At 48.2% G+C, this 17,884-nt stretch overlaps 5 protein-coding genes across 5 annotated transcripts; 3 read left to right on the forward strand and 2 right to left on the reverse strand.

The window, feature by feature from the left end:
* Nucleotides 1-689: 689 nt before the first annotated feature.
* On the forward strand, nt 690-2,096 carry LY89DRAFT_693690 (DnaJ-domain-containing protein; the record flags this gene model as incomplete). The annotated part of the gene is made up of 4 exons (XM_018216652.1): nt 690-725; nt 778-847; nt 898-1,731; nt 1,780-2,096. The coding sequence occupies 4 exons, from the start codon at nt 690-692 to the stop codon at nt 2,094-2,096; spliced, it is 1,257 nt and encodes a 418-aa protein (XP_018076607.1).
* Nucleotides 2,097-2,668: 572 nt separating this feature from the next.
* Nucleotides 2,669-6,320, forward strand: LY89DRAFT_704043 (uncharacterized protein). The gene is made up of 7 exons (XM_018217355.1): nt 2,669-3,473; nt 3,776-3,910; nt 4,036-4,197; nt 4,251-4,496; nt 4,550-5,056; nt 5,129-5,905; nt 5,953-6,320. The coding sequence occupies exons 1-7, from the start codon at nt 2,835-2,837 to the stop codon at nt 6,037-6,039; spliced, it is 2,553 nt and encodes an 850-aa protein (XP_018076608.1). The 5' UTR covers nt 2,669-2,834; the 3' UTR covers nt 6,040-6,320.
* Nucleotides 6,321-6,715: 395 nt separating this feature from the next.
* Nucleotides 6,716-7,804, reverse strand: LY89DRAFT_680397 (N-terminal nucleophile aminohydrolase). The gene is made up of 3 exons (XM_018214072.1): nt 7,650-7,804; nt 7,479-7,526; nt 6,716-7,423 (listed from the first exon to the last, which is right to left on the reverse strand). Exons 1-3 carry the CDS (start codon nt 7,773-7,775, stop codon nt 6,770-6,772), a joined length of 828 nt encoding a protein of 275 aa, XP_018076609.1. The 5' UTR covers nt 7,776-7,804; the 3' UTR covers nt 6,716-6,769.
* A 232-nt stretch (nt 7,805-8,036) lies between these two features.
* On the forward strand, nt 8,037-12,994 carry LY89DRAFT_606628 (uncharacterized protein). The gene is made up of 3 exons (XM_018210426.1): nt 8,037-8,327; nt 8,378-9,059; nt 9,106-12,994. Exons 1-3 carry the CDS (start codon nt 8,238-8,240, stop codon nt 12,852-12,854), a joined length of 4,521 nt encoding a protein of 1,506 aa, XP_018076610.1. The 5' UTR covers nt 8,037-8,237; the 3' UTR covers nt 12,855-12,994.
* A 618-nt stretch (nt 12,995-13,612) lies between these two features.
* LY89DRAFT_574964 (potassium transporter) lies at nt 13,613-16,692 on the reverse strand (the record flags this gene model as incomplete). Its single annotated transcript, XM_018208775.1, has 11 exons — nt 13,613-14,170; nt 14,227-14,738; nt 14,763-14,883; nt 15,159-15,771; nt 15,895-15,925; nt 15,974-16,100; nt 16,154-16,237; nt 16,284-16,315; nt 16,384-16,454; nt 16,563-16,588; nt 16,642-16,692. Coding segments are annotated over 11 exons (2,226 nt in total), but the record flags the coding sequence as incomplete, so codon positions are not given.
* Nucleotides 16,693-17,884: the final 1,192 nt, after the last annotated feature.

Raw genomic sequence — 17,884 nt, forward strand, 5'->3', positions numbered from 1 at the left:
GGACGTGAGCTGCGCGCAGAGTGAAATATTTCGTAGAATCGGATAGCCGTCTTCGAGACTGTTCCTTGGGTGCAAATTATTTGTGCGCTGGATGACAATTCACGAAGTTATTTCGTGTTTGTTTTTGCCTGCTTCTACAAGTTTCCATCGCCCATGGTTTTCCGCCCTACTGCGCCGACCCATCTCAAAGCCCCGGAAACTGCAACCGTACAAAGTCCGCGTTCGACCATCTTGCCCTTGAGAACATCACTGAAATCCAAATTTCTTAAAATTTCAGCAGAGCGACGTCAACAAGACCTCGACACTCGTGTCCCGACCTAGATCTTTAGCAGATCTTCTCTGATTCATCAGCAGCCTCATTTTCGACAGACCGAAAGCGCAAGGCAAAGAATCAAACTTCTTGCGCCGCACCAAAGCCTCTTCAGCCTCAGAGCAAATTGTAAGTAATTCGCCGTCTGCTGCCTGCCTCGACGATCTTTCTGGGCCGAACTGCACATTCCGAATCGATTCTGCCTACCTCGCGTTTGGTGAATTTATCTCCTCACATTTTTGACTAACGCTTTCTCAGCTTAAATATTGCGGCCCGCCTTCGCTACCTTGTTCTTCACACTTTTCGAAGACTTCTCATATAGTCTTGAGAACAGCACGACCGAGTCACCTCTCCAGCCTTCTGCCATAAGACAGACAAGATGCCGAAAGACAACAAGTTCTACGAAATCCTTGGTGTAAGCAGATAATACCTATCGTGGCGAGAATGATTGCTAAATAGTGGACCAGGTATCACCAACCTGCACAGAGGCAGAGTTAAAAAAGGCATACAAGGTTGGCGCCTTGAAGTACCATCCTGGTATGTGTGATCCCCATTGTTTTGCACGCTGAAGCTGACTCCCTATCAAGACAAGAATGCGCACAATCCAGAGGCCGAAAATAAATTCAAGGACCTGTCCCATGCTTACGAGATCCTCTCCGATCCCCAAAAGCGATCGATATACGACCAATATGGCGAGGAAGGACTTGAAGGCGGTGCTGGTGCAGGTGGCATGAATGCCGAAGATCTCTTCTCCCAATTCTTTGGTGGTGGATCAGCATTCGGCGGTGGTGGATTGGGAGGCATGTTTGGTGGTGGTATGCCGCAACGTGGCCCTCCTAAGGCCCGCACAATCCACCACGTCCATAAAGTCTCTCTCGAAGACATCTACCGAGGAAAGATCTCCAAGCTTGCCCTCCAGAAGTCTGTTATCTGCCCTAAGTGTGATGGACGAGGTGGCAAGGAAGGAGCTGTCAAGAAGTGCGCTGGATGTGATGGCCACGGTATGAAGACCATGATGCGCCAAATGGGTCCCATGATCCAAAGATTCCAAACGGTCTGCCCTGATTGCAATGGCGAGGGCGAGATCATCCGGGAGAAGGACAAGTGCAAGGGTTGCAATGGCAAGAAAACAACCATCGAGAGAAAGGTGCTCCACGTCCACGTAGACAGAGGTGTTCGTACAGGCCACAAGATTGAGTTCCGAGGCGAGGGCGACCAAACTCCTGGAGTCCAGCCGGGCGATGTCATCTTCGAGATTGAGCAAAAACCACATCCAAGATTCCAACGGAAGGACGACGATCTGTTCTATCACGCCGAGATCGACCTTGTCACTGCTTTGGCTGGCGGAACTATTTTCATTGAGCATCTAGATGACCGGTGGTTGAGCGTTGAGATCCTCCCTGGAGAGGTTATTGCACCAGGTAAGCAGCGTGTTAACTATGTGGGTACAGCACAGCTAACATACGAAGGTTCTCTGAAGATGATCCGCGGCCAAGGAATGCCATCATTTAGACATCATGACTTCGGTAACCTCTTTGTTCAGTTTGACGTAAAATTCCCCGAGAAGAACTTCACTACCGATCCCGCTGCATTTGAAGCTCTGAAGGCTATCATCCCACACACTAAGAGCCCCATCACCCCACCAGCAGAGACCATGACCGAGATCGTCGACTTCGAGGATGTTGATGCCAGTCAGCAAGCACGAGCTGCAGGTGCCACGGCAATGGACGAGGACGATGAGGATGGACATGCTGGTGGTGAGCGAGTCCAGTGCGCCTCACAATAGACGCGAGGTTGTCGGTGTTCTCTCTTGCATGACTTTTCTTTGGCATTATAAGTGCGGCAGTCTGGATTTGTCTGCCACGCACAGCGAGCATCGAGCATCGCGTCAGGATTTTATGCAAACGGCTTCATGAGGTATGAGCATGAAGGGACGCATGGCCTAATGTGCAGATGTTCGAGCATTAATCACACGCTTGCTAGTACTGGTATTCTCCCTTTTTCCTGGCATCTTGTGTTTTTCAGTGGGCGGTGCTGCGGGGAGATGTTTCTGGCGTTTAGACCCGGTTTAGATAGCATGGAAAAAGAAAGCTGTGAAACTCTATGAGCTTGTGTTTCCGCTTGTCGTGTACAATGGCTTGTCTCGACCATAAATATATTTAGATGATCCCGCTCCTTGTTCCTCACACTCGGCAGCATTTCTATTATAGTACTTGTACCCTTAGCAGGATGAATCCGACCGAGCACCTCCGCTTTCATTGGTTGACACCCGTGGCTGGGGTGCCGACGCTGACTAACCTTACACCAACAGACATCCGAACCACAACTGCATCCGGTGCCTTTTTCAATTTGCGGCCGTATACTTGAACCCCCTCATGTCTCTGGACCGTAAGCACTCGAATGGTCCTTTTTGTGCACAGTTATACGTTGCTGGTCGCTTGCATAAAAGAGTAGCCCACTGACTATCGGTACTCGTCAATCGCTCCCCCGCAACGGCCGTATCTCTGCTACCCTAACCCCCAACATGGATTACTTCAACAGCATAAGCATTCAGGGCCAGACTTCTCCTGAGGCTAAGTCCAATATGTCCAATCTCTCTCCTCCTACTGGTGCAGCAGCACGTCCTTCTGCATCTCCACCGTCCGTTTCTACATCTAGCACCAATGCGACTTCGAATTCATCCTCGCCAGCGTCCGCTCCACGAATCAGACGAAGGAATCGCATGATCACGAGTTGTTTAGAATGCCGTCGACGCAAGTTAAAATGCAACAAGTCGCATCCGTGCACGAATTGCGTTAAGTTTAATCGTGACTGTGTGTTCTTGGCTCCTGCATTGGACCAAGCCAGTCAGTTGAAGCTCACCGAGATCAAAGAGAAAGTTGGATCTTTGGAGCGACTTCTGGAGCGAGACGTTGCAAAGAGCGCTGGTATTACTTCGACAACGTCTCCTGGTCAGGAGAGAGCATTACCAGACGACGCGGAAGATGATCTACCAGCCAATGAGGACGAGAAGGACCTGGAGCCCACTCCGTTGGCGGTCGTTGACGCTGCCTATGAAGTGGATGGCGAGGATGATGACCTTCTCGATTTGGGAATCCAATTGGGGAAGATGAGAATTACAGAGCGAATTGGTGGCTTCTTCAGACCAAAGATATCCCAGGAGGTTCGTACTCTTCCCTTTATCTCGCTAGATGCATGTGTACTTCTTTTTGAAGAGTCTGGTCGAATTTTCTTTTTTCTTGGCAATCACCTGCACAATTCTCCTTCAAAATCCAGAGTAAACATTTTTCTTTGGTTCAAGATGTGCTGTCGAAAGTTGTCGGCCAGACGAATGATCTCTTGCATTCTCAAGTTTACTATATTTCACTCTTACACCTTCGAGTACTTCTCCAGAACTGTCGTTCTCGGCCATGACTTTTAGTTCTTTCTTTACAGTTGTGTATATACAAACTAACACTCTTGCAGTTGGAATTCACTATGCACGATACCTATATGACGGGTGACAGAGACAAAGATAATGCGCAAATGCTCTCACCTCCTCACGTCTCTGAACCGTTACCTCCTGCTTCCGAGTGGCTCAAAGCCGGACCTGAATACATGGTAAGTCTTAAGCAAAGTCTATTCCATCACGACGCAGGATCTTGTTCTGGTCTCGCAGTATCGGCTTGATGAATTATCTTCATCATTGGGATCATGTGACCGAATACTGACTTGAAGCGTTACAGATGCCGTCCACTAGCTTCTTCTTCGGAGGCACTTCCTCTCAAGCAACTTCTCTCATCGACTTTCTCCCTTCGCAGCTCGCTGCAGACAGGCTTATCAAACAATATTTTACATGCGTTCATCCTATTTGTCAGGTGGTACATCGACCTACTTTCGAGAAAGAAGTGAGTATATCTATTTCCGGGGATTTGTAAAGGAATGTGCTAAATTATCAAAGTATGATGTGTTTTGGGACGAGGTTTCTTTGGGTATTGAACCTCCGAATACTGTGCAGACTATCGTGTTTGCTGCATTGTTCGCTGGCGTTGTCAGTATGGATGAATCTGCTGTGATTCGTGAGTTTGGAGTTGCCAAAGCAAGTCTTGTAGACAACTTCAAGCTTGGCACGGAGACAGCTCTATCGAGAGCCAATTTCTTGAGGACAACGAAAATTGAGATATTACAGGCGTTTGTGATGTATCTGGTAAGACACAATTGTTTCTCGAGGTAGCATCTACCGTACTAATTGAGTATCAGATCCCATTATGCAGGTCAGAGATGTCTCGAGCACATTCGGTCCTTCTAGGCGCGGCCATTAGAATGGCTGAATGCATGGGTCTTCACCGGGATGGACAGACCTATGGCATGAATCCGCTTGAGACCCATGTACGGCGTCTTGTTTGGCATCAACTGTGCTTCCTGGATATACGAACTTGTGAAGCACAAGGACCACGACCGACAATTAGGCGTGATGAATTCGACACGAAATTACCACTCAATGTCAACGACATTGACCTTCATGCCACAGGGAAAGCACCAGTGGGTGCCGATCGCTGGACAGACTCTACCTTCTGTTTGATTCGCTTTGAGGTCAACGAGATGATGAGAACCATTTGGGTAGATAGGCCTAGGATTGAACGACGCAAGATAAGCTTGACAGCTGTGTTAAGCAAGATTGAGACGTTCCGTGCCAATATGGCCGCGAAGTACGACCATCTCATAGACGACAGGATCCCGTTGCAAAAGTGCGCAAAAATCGTAAAGGTAAGTGACCCTTCTTGACAGCCACGAAGCATCGTCTTCGCCGAATTATTTTCACAGCTTATTTTTCTCAAGGCACTCTTATTATCTCGACTCCACATTATGGTCCTGCATCGGTATCACAATTCCGTTGTAGCTCCAATGCCAGATAGGCTTCGGAACATTATGTTAGCTTCAGGCACGACGACGGTCGAAACTGCCGTCGCTCTCGAAACATTGCCAGAGGTCAAGCCATGGGTGTGGTACGTCGGAGCCTATCAACAGTACCACACGGCTTTCTTACTGCTTATGGAAGTTTACGTCTATCCTCAACGTAAAGAGGCAGACCGAATCTGGGCTTGTCTGGACTATATCTTCGAGACTAATCCCGCCGAGCCTCGGAGACTTAAGGGCAAGAAGATCCTCTCTGAACTTCAGCAGAAGACTGCAGTATATCAGAGTATGAGAGGTATGAGAGCGCCGACCGTCATGGAGAAGCATGTTGGGCAGAGAGAGCCGCGAGTCTCCGACAGCAACATGAATGTGCTCAGCAACTCGTCCGTGAAAGGCCTACATTACCTTAGTTCGCCGCGCGAACCCGACGTTCCTGCACCGAACTCGCCTATAATATATGGTCCTGGTAGTCTGCAAGGAGTTCCGGGGAGCTCCATAGGTCGAGTGGATCTGATTCCCCAGGTTCAATTTGCAGGTGTATCGAATGGAGAGAGTCTCTGGGCACTTCCGAGTTCGCAGAGCCCCGAAGCAAGTAGTGATACCATGAGTCTTTCCGGTGGACAGCCTGTTCCCGCGGTTCCCAATGCTAATGCTGGAGCTGGTAATGGAATGGATGATCCTATGGCGGATATAGACTGGGTTAGTCATCCCGTATTGCTGGCAAATCGTTTACTAACGTGAAGCAGGACGCTTTCGATGCATTGTTTCCCCCGGAGCACCAAGCTGCTCTAGAGGTCCCAGCGTATCAGTTTCCAGCCTTTAATCCTTACTGAAGCCTTCTCTTGTCCTTGTCCCGAAGGACTATCAAACTGAAGAGAGTGGTTTCGCCGAGACGTCAAGCTACGAGAAGAAACCGCGCGTACACTGCTTGCCGAGTCGAATTAGATGAGAGTCCAGACGAATCCTGCCAAGCCTGTGTCCGCTTGAAGATCGAGTCTCGTATGAAGATTTTGATGGTTGGGGAGCGATGAAATTATTACACATTTGTTGTGTTTAAGCCGTTTTATGATCTATGTGTTAATGAAATATAATGAATAACTCTTACACTTTGCACCACGAACTCCTTTTGCTCAAATTGACACTTTTTGAGAAATACAACTTTGCAATTGGGATTCTGCAGTCCGAAGCTTCAAAGTACAGATTAAGAGTATCTTTTGGTCCCAGCTTTCGGGACCATTAAACCTGTGATACTGAAGATGAAAGACTTCAACAATCTCTGTTTCCTGGCCCTATCTTTGGAGGACTTCCAGGAGCTCCTTTTCAAAGAAATTGCGACTGTACATTACGCCCTCTGGAAATCTGGATTTCTTTGAGCAGATATTCAGAGGTATGAATCACCCGCAGGTCATAGGACATTCCAAAAGTGTGAGATTCAGAGACCTTACAATCATCAGCGAGAAAATGCATTCTTCGTTAGTTCTGATATTACACAGAGGAGTGCGCCATTCTGCCCAAGCAATAATGTTGATACATTTGTGACACTCTGCCCACCTAAGCCACCATCTAAACATCGAGATCCATTTTCTCTCCTAACGCCGTCTCTCCACCATCCAGTTCGTGTACCGTGACATATTTGCTGATCTCTTCCCTAGTGATGACCTTCTCGTTGAGCACAGCTGTAGTTCCTCTCTTGAAAACATAGCTCTTCTGCTTCTTGCTTCGCTCGTTGGGCTTGATGTATCCGCGCTTCAAGGTCGTCTTGTCCTTCGTGATAACCGCAACATCGACATTTGATCCAGAACCTAAGTCGTTGAAGATACCAGCTTGGATAGCATTTGATGCTAGATCGATAGCTTCTTGCTCGGTCATCTTAGACTTCCACTGCGTCTCAAAGACTGACATGGCTGCCAATGAACCACTACCCATGGTGACATAAGGCAACTTGTCGGTGCTTCCGTGTGCGTGAACAGTGAATAGTCCAACTCCTGTAGGATCAACGCCAGCAACGACCAGGTATGCGCCAATATGACCTTGGTACCGGAACAGATGTTGCTTGAGCAGGGTCATGCAGGTGACGACTCGAGGTTTGCGACCGGTGGACAGAGAATGGAGTTCGAGTTGTGATGAGATGAGTGCGGTTGTGAATTCAGTGTCTGCAGCTGTACCGGCTCCAGCACACCAGATTTGCGGGGCGATGTAATGAAGCTTCTCGCAGTTCTGTAGAAGAGTTGTGAGCTTCGTTATCTGCGTAGGAAAAGCTTTCCAGACATACCTTATCGGCCACTATAGGACCACTAGTAGCTCTTGTATCTGCGGCAATCTAATTTGAAGAAGAATCAGCAATTTATTCAAGCTTCTGAAGCCCAAGGATGAGGCTAGACTTCGGAATGAAACGATGCTTCAAATCGATTCAGAGTGTCCAACTCTTGAAAGCCAAACGTACCACAACACCCCCATCAAATATACATCCAACAATCGTAGTTCCTGTACTCGTAGCCTTTGGCAGTGGCACACCTCGTGCGTGGAGAGCCGCATTGCGGGTGTGGTTTGAAAAGTCGAAGCCAGGCATATTGGCGTAAGGAGCTGGGAAGCCCAGAGTTGACCTGCGTTTGATTTTCGAGGAACAGAGCTTCGAGATTATGCTGAAGAGGGCGAGGTCGAATTCGTGGAAGGTTGATGGATGAAGGTTACTGGTAAGCTTGTTGTACTGCCAGGAAGCTATCTGACGCGAAAGCAGCGCTGCCTGAGCGTGTCGAGACAGTGAATGTGCACGGACCAATTATTTTTGAGAGAGCTCGCTCTTCGCAGATGCTAGGCAACATTTAAACCGCAAAGACAATTCGATATTCGATCGCAAGAGTCGACTTCTTGACTGCTCGTCACTCTATCTCCTCGATTACCCGCGCCTTTTTAAAGTACAATCATTTTCCGACAACGCGCTTCGTTGGCTCAACTTCATCAACAACCTCAAATGCGCCAAAGTGTCCCATGAACCGTCCGCCCTCCAAGAGGAGGCTACTTTGCAACAGTTATGGCTTTTAGCTTTGGAAGTCCTGCTCCGGCAGCGGCAAATGGCTCGACTATACAAGTCGGTGCAGATTTAGAGGATATTCAAACAGAGGTAAGTGAACTTCAACAATCCCATCTCAAATTGGCTCTAATTGTTCGCAGACTCTAGGATTCCTCGCGCTATCTGGAGAATCAAAGATCCAGCTCCTCCCGACAGCATGGCCGTCAGACCAATTACCACCGCCAACAGCGTGCCTTATGAGCATAGCTTCGCAGAAAGGACTGATAGCAGCCACCTCTCCAGATTGTGTTATATTGGCCTCAACTGAGTCGGTACGGAAAGCTTTCGAGGGTTCAGAATCGGGAGATGGCAATGTCAAGCCATTTCAACCTCAACTAAAACTGTCCATGCCCATGAGAGTATCCCAGTTGGCGTTCACGGCGGACGAATCATATTTGGTACTGTCAGCAGAAAATGGTGGTGGTTTGGCAGTGTATGATGTTGAAGCACTGAAAAATGGTGCCACCGAATCGACCTTTCAGCTTGCTACGAATGGACAATCTCTGAGAGCTCTAGTACCAAATCCAACGCCGGAAAAGGGAGAGCTTCTCGCTCTTGTTACTACAGATGGAAACCTTATGATGGCCAATCTTAAAGAGCGGAATTTTGTCTCTGGGGCGAATGGACAAATTTTGAAGGGTGGCGTTAGTTGTGTATCATGGAGCACAAAGGGCAAGCAGCTGGTGGCTGGACTTGCTAACGGAAGCGCATATCAAATGACTCCCGAAGGAGAAGGGAAAGCCGATATACCTCGACCACCAAATGTGGATCAAGGGGATCATGGTAAGTAGTGCTATGTATTGCACGGATAGTTGACTAACTTAAGTAGTATCATCGATCACTTGGCTGGAAAACCATGTTTTTCTCATGGTACACACTCCATCAAACTTTGACAATAGTCAAGCTCCACTTTCGACATTCAATGTCGTAACACGAAATCCTCCAGGGAAGCCAGCAAATATCGTATATCAGAAAATATCGGATCCTGCTGCACCGTACGGTCTCAATCGATCCCCGCCACATCACTTTCTACTCAGACTTAAAGATTTCCCACCAAACCTACAGGATGCTCTTATAATTGCTTCGACTGCTTCGACAGACATTGGCCTCTTCAGCAGATCCAAGACTCCCTTGACAAACACCAAACCTGCGGAGAAGATCACAGGCGTGTTCACAATGACAGAGATGACGGATGACTCTCGCCGAGCTGCACTTCCAATGACGGCAGAGTTAAATGATACTTCTCCCATTGGCTTTGCACTAGATCTCTCCAGTAAAGAGAAGGTTCCAAAACCCATACCAACTGATGAAGAGATTGCGGAGACACCAACCCCTGTTCCTGCACTGATGGTCCTGAACAATGAAGGTGTATTGATGGCATGGTGGATTATCTATTCCGAGTCCATTAGGCAAGGCACGCCTTATCCGGGCTTGGTAGCTGCTGGTGGAGCTGCACAGTCGATTCAACAAGGTCCTACGCCTACACCAGCAGCAAGTGGAGTATTTGGTAGCCCTGCACCTGGGTTTGGGACAAGTGCATTTGGTTCTCCAGCACCTGCATTTGGTACCCCAAAACCTGCGTTTGGGGCACCTTCTCAACCTGCTCCCACAACAGGTGCTTTTGGTGCTCCTTCGGGACTAGGTAAGACTCAATCTCCTTGGGGAGCACCGGCTGCTTCGACGCCTACTGCATCTTCAGGTCCAACTTTCGGATCCAGTACTTTTGGATCGGCGCCTGCACCCTCGACACCTGCATTTGGAACTCCATCATTCGGCGCAACTAGCACCCCAGCCTTTGGTCTTGGGAACCGACCATCCCCATGGGCCTCTGGATCAACTGCTCCGAATGCTGCATTTGGTCAAGCCGGGGGCTTGAACAAGCCAACGTCAGTATTCGGATCATCGACTCCAAGTACAGCAGCTCCCGCATCCTCTGGCTTTGCTTCATTTGCCACGAAGGGCGGCTTTGCAGCTGCTGCAACTCCCTCTACCGGTGGCAGCATCTTTGGATCTACACCCGCCACCACAAACCCCTTTGCTTCCCCAAGCACCAACAGTGTATTCGGTGGAGCAAAATCCGAGGACAAACCTGCAGCCTCCTTCGGCTCTGGAGCATCTGGTGGTTTCGTTCTTGGCTCAACGTTCAAGGCTGATCCATCTGCGAAGGACGATGGCCCCATACCTTCAAATGAATCCAAGAGTTCGTTCTTCGGTGGAGGTTTTGGCAGTGCTCTTGGTGAGACTGCGAAGTCTCCCCCAACTCAAGCTCCAGTTTCTCAAGAAGCTGACATGGACTCTGATGACGTTGTCAAATCAGTTGAGATTCCCGATACTGAAAAGCCATCAACGACACCCGCTTCCACACCCGCAGCACCAAAGACTGGTATATTTGGCACCCCAGCCCCTGCATCAACTGGATTATTCGGTCTTTCGAATCCAGCAAGTTCAACCCCAACTTCCACACCTGGTGGATTATTTGGATCATCAAAGCCAGCAGCTTCGACCCCAACAACCACACCTGGCCCAACCGGGTTCAGTTTCGCTCAATCTTCTACCAATGCCACGAAACCTGGAGGTTTTGGTTTTGGCAATTTGGGAACTGGTACTACCACCGGCCCAAAGACTCCAACGCCAAATGCCGTCCCATCAATATTTTCGCAGTCTAAGACGCCTCCATCACCTAAGATCAAACAAGAGCCGACCACTGATGCTCGTGGTATCAATGCCAAGATTCCAGAAGCACCCTTACCACCAGACACAACTAGCAAGTCTACCTTTGGTATTGGAGAATCATCAAGCTCCTCCACCGCCGAAGACGCACCACTACCCCCAGACTTCATAAATAAACCCGCACCAAAATCAACCCCGGCTCCTGAACCTCCACTACCTGAAAAGAACGAAGCGAAGCCAATTCCGAAGGAATTGATACCGCCGAGTGACGTTCCTGGAGGTCCAGAGGACGAAGGTGACGACGACTCTGACTTCGTAACGGAAGAGGAAGAGAGTGAGGATGGTGCGGAGGAAGCCAGTGAGGAAGGAAGCGGCGAGGATGTTGCGAAAGACCTAAGCCCAACATCCGAGACCAATCACACACAAGACCTCACTCCAGAAAGCTCTTTCGGTGGCCCCAAGAATCAAAGCCGCGACCCCTCCTTCATGCACATCTCCAGGCCGAGCATCCCAACGCAGTCGAGATCACTATTTGGTGAAATCAGTAAGGAGAAAGCACCAGTTTTAGCGCCGCCAAAGACTTTTACCAGCCCTCGATCTCCGAGTCCGGTCCGGAATCCAGTGCCTAGTCGGATGCTACGCCCTGAGAGAGTCTCCAGTGCTCCAGGATTCGCCTCGCAAATACTCGGATCTCGACCTACCACTGCCCGTTCTGCGCCCACCCAAGACACCTTCACACTTTCAAAAGAACAACATGAAAAAGAAGAGTCGAGACGTGCAGAATCCAGAGCTCGGAAGGAAGCTGAAGAAACCCAGATGTTGGTTGATAGAGATGATGATGACCTTCAGAAGTTCCTTGCGTCTGATATCACTGGCTCTAGAAAGCTGGACGGCTTCCAGACTCGTCCAGAATATACAGGAATCAAGTCACTAGACAGCGTCGCGGCTCAAGTCGAGACAGTCTATCGAGACATTAATTCTATGATTGACACCTTGGGCCTCAATGCACGAGCCTTGCGATGTTTTATGAAAGGTCATACTGAACAATACAAAGATGAAGGGCGCACTAGGGATGATCTCGAGGAAGATGACGACTGGTGCTTAGTGGAAATTGAGAACTTATCGTCAGTTATTGAGAAGGATCTCGAGAGAGATCTTGAAGACGGGCGTGTTAAGGATGTGGCTACCAAGCTCGAGACTTGCAACGACCTCCAAAAGGATCTGATTCGACTTCGTGCCAAGCATGAAGACATAAAGAAGATTATTGATTCTCATCAAGATCCTACTCAAGTAGCTCTCGCACGCGCGCAGCCTCTCAGTGCCGAGCAGGCTGCACAGCAACATGATCTGCGAAAAGAGTACACCAAATTTCAGAAATTGCTGTCCGAGGCTGAAGAAGGCCTATCAGTTCTCAAAGCCAAGGTCGTTTCTCAAGCTACCTCGAGCGGCAGAGCTTCTAGCTCATCTGTTCCTACTGTCGAGGCCGTCATGAAGACAATCACCAAGATGACAACCATGGCTGAGAAACGAAGTGGAGATATTGATGTTCTCGAGGGACAGATGCGTCGACTTAACATGAGCTCTGCAATTAGCACCGGCAGTCGAGAAGGCTCCCCGTTCGCCACACCTGCCAACAATCGGTCGATTATGCGAAATCCAGGAGCCTCGAGTCTATTCTATACACCTGACAGCATCAAGGATACCCCACAACGTTTTCAGAGCTCAATCATGTCAAATGCCAGTTCCTATGCACGAAACTCGCCTCGTAGAAAGATGAGTGGGTATACGACCGAAGAGAAAATGCAACTGAGAAGCAAGATGGCGAGGAAAAAGGAGGTCATGGACAAATTGAGAAGTGCGCTGCAAAAAGCAGGCACGAACATTAGACTCATGGACGATAACGAATGAGGGATATGAGAATTGTATACTAGGCTTTTTTTATAGCATAGCTGAAGTCGTTTGAGCCCGTAGTGATTTTGGGGACGGACTGGACTGCATTGCAGCAAATGGCATGGAAAATGTACTATCACGAAATTTCAGCATCTGATTGTTTCCCTGAATGTGAATTTGTGAGGCTTAAAGCCCTTGCGGTGGATTTCTGGAATGTCAATTGCAAGTGTCGTGTCTGATTATCTGCGACGATTTCGTACAATGAGCTCTCTGCTTCGACAACCCCGTACTTCGCAATAAAAGTATGTTGACTTTCATCAGCATACTGTCAACTTGACTACGATTATCGTGTTCGAGCATTGGACCGCAATAAAATAGTAAGGCACATTCCTACTAATTGCACCAGGCAGATAATGAGAAAGGGTCGAACTTTCTTTCGATCTATTTGACTATTGCAATAATCTGCCAGATACTTTGAGTATTGTAGGCAAGACCTTATGCTTTGCTCATATGCGTTGGGGTCGACACACCTAGGAAGCGGTTGGAATCACTTGCCTTTGAGGTCAGTTGAGAAGGCAGGTTTAAGGCTAAATATGTTAAGTATGGAGAAAGACGTGCATTCTTTAGAAGGACGACATAAATACCGCAAGATTCCCCAATAAGAAAAATACTCCGGAGCCACCACAGCCAACCATCTATTTGTCATCGAGACTACCTCCATCCCGTCCTCAATCCAACACCATGCTATGCTTCGAAAGCAAGCAACAAAACCAGTGTCAAACATCCTTCACAAATCCCACTTCCACCACACGATCTGTTTGCACTCTCAAATTCGCTACCTTGGTCCGCGTATTCTCCCTAATCCAGAGAAAAGCACTAAGCAAGATCTTACGCCACAACTTTGTCCCAGCTTTGACTCTAAGCTGTTCCTTTCCGATAATGTAGAGAACTTGACGATCGTAAGCACTCTGGACTTTGGCTAGATCGATAGCAATGCTCTCTTCCGTAGTGGAGGTCAAGATTGACTGTTCCTTGGATTCTGGGTCGCCGATACTTTTCTCATCCCGAGCCAAGGGTTCGAAGGAGATTTCTTGAGGCTGGATTGGAATATTTGTGGCTCCTTTTGTTCTGATAGAGACTCGTTGGCGGATGATGAAGTCTCGGACTTGTTCTAAGATGAGAGATGCGAGATCGGGCGTGATCACTTCGTCCATGTACCCATGTCTGACTACAAGTCTGTAGCAGTTGGGAATGGCGACCCTGGATACGGTATATCGTAATTCTGGTGCAACAGATGGTGTTTCAATAGGTCGAAGATGAAAGAACACCATGACCTGACATATTCATTAGCATGTTTCCGGCACAATAGGCCATTTTGTAGGTTACAAACCTCTGGTGCAGCTATGAGCTTGCTAACAAAGTGAGTAAACACGGCTGGCGTTGTCTCTCCCGCCTTGTCGAAGTAGATTCCGAAGCCTTTGATGACCGATAGATCATCACCGCCATACTTGTCCGTTAACTTGATCAGTCCATGTTCTCCCCTCTTGACTAAGTGCGTCGTTGGGAACCGATCCTCAGCCTCGGATGCCCATTGCTGCTCCTTACCGAATCGCCATAGGATAAGAAGGCAAGCGAGAACAGCAGACAAGGTCAATGTGAACCAAGCACCTTGAGGAACCTTTATAAGCGCCGACGACATATATAGGCCATCCAATAGAGCTATCGTCAGCCATGGAAAGAAGACGAAGTAAACCGGGATACGCCAGACAATCAGGGCGGCAAGGCCGACCATGCAACTGTCAAACAGAGTCACGAACATAACGCAGACTCCGTAAGCATTACCGAGAGAAGTGGTATTGTTGTATATAGCGGCAACCAGCACCGTGGCGATCATTATCAACCCTGCTACAAATTAGCATACTAAACGATTAAACCGGAGCCGGGCCGACTTAAAATTAAGCATTGGAACATAAAGCTGTCCGTGGAACTGCTTGGACGTATGGACAACTTTGATCTGAGGAAAATACGAAAGTTTCATGACTTGAGCCTATATATCAGTCACGTGATTAGCATTTGAGCTGGATGGTTTTCAGTGCCCGTCCTCGGCATAGCAATGTGCCCTGTTATTGTCCCACTTGGCAACAGAATAGAGAGATTGGAATGGAGCGATCCATTTCCACGAGATATTTCTGACTTGTTTTTAAGTCACGTGGTGGGAGCTCTACCCAATCCATACCTTCCTTCTAAGCCGAAGGCCTAGCCCCTCTTATTAAATGAGAGTAGCGTTCCCATATGAAGACTGTATGGAATTGATTGACTAACCATGAGTTGGAACGTAGCAGTGATAATTGCCTGACTTGCAACGATGGCAGCCAAAATGGCAACGATCAGACTCGGATAGAGCATTCCTGGGGGTGCCGAATTGAAAAATGGGTTTGAATATGCTCCGGGGTGCTCGCTGATATAGGCAGCTTGTCCAATGTACGCCAGAAGAAGACATGGAAAAGTGTAGCATAGCCAGCTCAGCTGAATGGCTCGTCGGCTGAAAGCTCCTAGATCCGCGAAGAGGGCTTCGACGCCGGTAAAGGCGAGTAGAATGCCACCAAGCATTTTCCATCCGTCGGTCTTATTCCTGATCATAAATTCAAATGCGTGAGCAGGATTGAAAGCCTTCAAGACAGTATAGTCGAATTTCGAGAGATTGTAAATTCCGAAACCAGCATTGAAGCCGAGCCAGGTGATGACGATGGGAGCGAAGGTGACAGCGAGCTTCTCAGTTCCGAAGGGTTGAATCAGGAAGAGTAGGATGAGAATACCACAAGTTGTCCCAACAACTGTTGCTGATGAAATATCCGGCTTGACGACGTTCAGGCCTTGGACGGCACCCAGAACAGATTGAGCAGGAGTTAAGACGCCATCTGACATGACCATAGTCCTAGACTTTATTAGTCCACAGATCCGCAAACGATACTCTGTGGTTCCCCAAAAATTTGATGGACATTGATAAGACATGCTTCTCGACCCATCTCAATTACTAAACGAACAATAGGGAACTTACACGGCAAGAACACCAATGGTCTTTAGAAGTCCTAGATAAATTCAGTAACTTGCTAGAGATCATTGTTAGGACTTCTCACCTCGAAGAAATGTACTCTTTTCCATACTCGACCTGATTCCTCTGTTCGGACGCTTGAGATCACCAGTAAGATGACGTTCCATTTTGATCAATGAAGCTTCACGAGGGTCGCGTTTCGTAATATTGGCCTAGAGTATCCTTTCAGCTCCTGGACGACCCAATCAAGATAACCTGAACATACATATCTCGAGAGTAGCGAGTAAGTACTGAAAGTACCACCTTCGCCCTCATTATCTGCATGTAAGATGACCAAAACGTATTTGACCTAAAACATTAGAGATAGCCATCATTTAAGTTCTGTCAATGCTTACCGTGACCATCATTGTGAGACTCCATATGATGACTAGCCAATGGCTAAATCAGCCTATCTGGAACGTCTTACTCAGGAGGCCAAATACGTTTTCTACTTACTAGATAAGACGCCGACCAAGTCCTGGTAAGAGGGCTCGCTCGAGAATGTGGAGGAGTAGACATAAAGAGGACTGTTGACAGGCTATTAGCTATGAGCATGTATGTTGTGCGGAGCAGTTGAATAGGGGCCAATTGATGGGCATCAAAAATGTGCCGACGTAGGGAATGTTCTTAATCACCTTGTGCCAATATCTCCATAGATCACCTAAACAGGAAGGTCAGTATGCGATACAGAAGTCTTAGATTGTGTGCTCTTACTCCAATACTTTGATAAGCCAGATAGAGGAGCATTTTGCCTTTGAAAACCTGCGATAGGATCTTAGTTTACCACCACGACTTTCAAGGCAGGCTTGCATCCGCACCTGTCTTTTCTTGAAGTCGCCATCTTGGCGAAGGCCTGCACCTTCTTCACCATAATCTTCATCATCCAGTCTCATTCCCTTTCTCTCGGCAGAGCGACCGCGTGAACTACGTCTCTCAATTGAGCGACTGCGGATGGGATAGACACCACCGGCAACGCCTGTGGTGTAGGCATCGTGATTTCGGGCGGGTGGGAGAGGTAAATCGTCGATCTTGATAGTTGCCATGCCCAGGAGCTAAGAATGTCGGTAAAGCGAAATGTGCAGTTCGGCTCGGGACGAGACAGAAAATAAGGGGATTAAGTCTTGGCAATTGATGATCTATATCTGGCCGTACTTTTTTTGAGACCTTGTGGCAATTGTCAGAAAAGGATGAAATGGGGGGACGCTGCTGATTGATATCTCTTAGTCCATTCCTCGGCTTGACCGCCGCCCCTCACCCCGCGAATAAGCGGACGCCTCCTTCGTTCAGCACTTGCTAAGACTTTGGAAACTCTGCGATCACGGAATCTGGGCTGCGGGGGTATACTGCAAGCCACAGCAGTCCACCACCATGCCACTACAAACCGCCGCAGACCATGTCCAGGTAAGAGTGCGCCGCTATGAGTCCACGACGACTCCCACTGACACGTGCAAGTCCATGTTGCATCAGACCGACATCTGGGACATGTCCCGCCGGTCCAAGCTTCTGCACCCGTCAGACTGGACCCTCTTCACGATCCTAGAAGATGCGTTTTTCGTATGCAACTTGCCAGAGATAAGAGAGAGGAGATAATGATAATGCTTATTTCTACAAATTAGCATGCAGCATGCACATGCAAGCTGCAGTGACCGGACACCAAGACCAAACCTTTCTTTCCCTTAAACTCCGGGATTTGATCACTGTGGCAGATTGAACAATGAAAGTCTCTTTGAACTTCGGAGGCGCTTAGCATGAGAAAAATTTGAAAATATGTAATGTGGCTATCTTCACATTACGATGAGTCGAATAAGGAAAGTCCTGCCAATGGCATGGGTACTCGGTCCTTGCCGATGTTGAGCCATATATCAGTCATCAAGCCACTTCTCCGGCGGTTCGTTGGACTTGCTGGAGAAGAAAGAAAAAAAGTCGCCATCCTTGTCTGATGAACTACCAGTATCAT

This window comes from Mollisia scopiformis (assembly GCF_001500285.1).
Source record: "Mollisia scopiformis unplaced genomic scaffold LY89scaffold_3, whole genome shotgun sequence".
Lineage (NCBI taxonomy): Eukaryota > Fungi > Ascomycota > Leotiomycetes > Helotiales > Mollisiaceae > Mollisia > Mollisia scopiformis.

Coding starts and splice junctions, on each gene's coding strand:
- LY89DRAFT_606628 (XM_018210426.1), top strand. CDS start 8,238: ATGGCTTTTAGCTTTGGAAGTCCTGCTCCGGCAGCGGCAAATGGCTCG. Junction 8,328..8,377: donor TAGAGGATATTCAAACAGAG/GTAAGTGAACTT, acceptor AATTGTTCGCAG/ACTCTAGGATTCCTCGCGCT. Junction 9,060..9,105: donor TGTGGATCAAGGGGATCATG/GTAAGTAGTGCT, acceptor TAACTTAAGTAG/TATCATCGATCACTTGGCTG.
- LY89DRAFT_704043 (XM_018217355.1), top strand. CDS start 2,835: ATGGATTACTTCAACAGCATAAGCATTCAGGGCCAGACTTCTCCTGAG. Junction 3,911..4,035: donor AAGCCGGACCTGAATACATG/GTAAGTCTTAAG, acceptor GAAGCGTTACAG/ATGCCGTCCACTAGCTTCTT. Junction 5,906..5,952: donor CTATGGCGGATATAGACTGG/GTTAGTCATCCC, acceptor AACGTGAAGCAG/GACGCTTTCGATGCATTGTT.
- LY89DRAFT_680397 (XM_018214072.1), bottom strand. CDS start 7,775: ATGCCTGGCTTCGACTTTTCAAACCACACCCGCAATGCGGCTCTCCAC. Junction 7,527..7,649: donor TATTTGATGGGGGTGTTGTG/GTACGTTTGGCT, acceptor TCTTCAAATTAG/ATTGCCGCAGATACAAGAGC. Junction 7,424..7,478: donor GTCCTATAGTGGCCGATAAG/GTATGTCTGGAA, acceptor ACTCTTCTACAG/AACTGCGAGAAGCTTCATTA.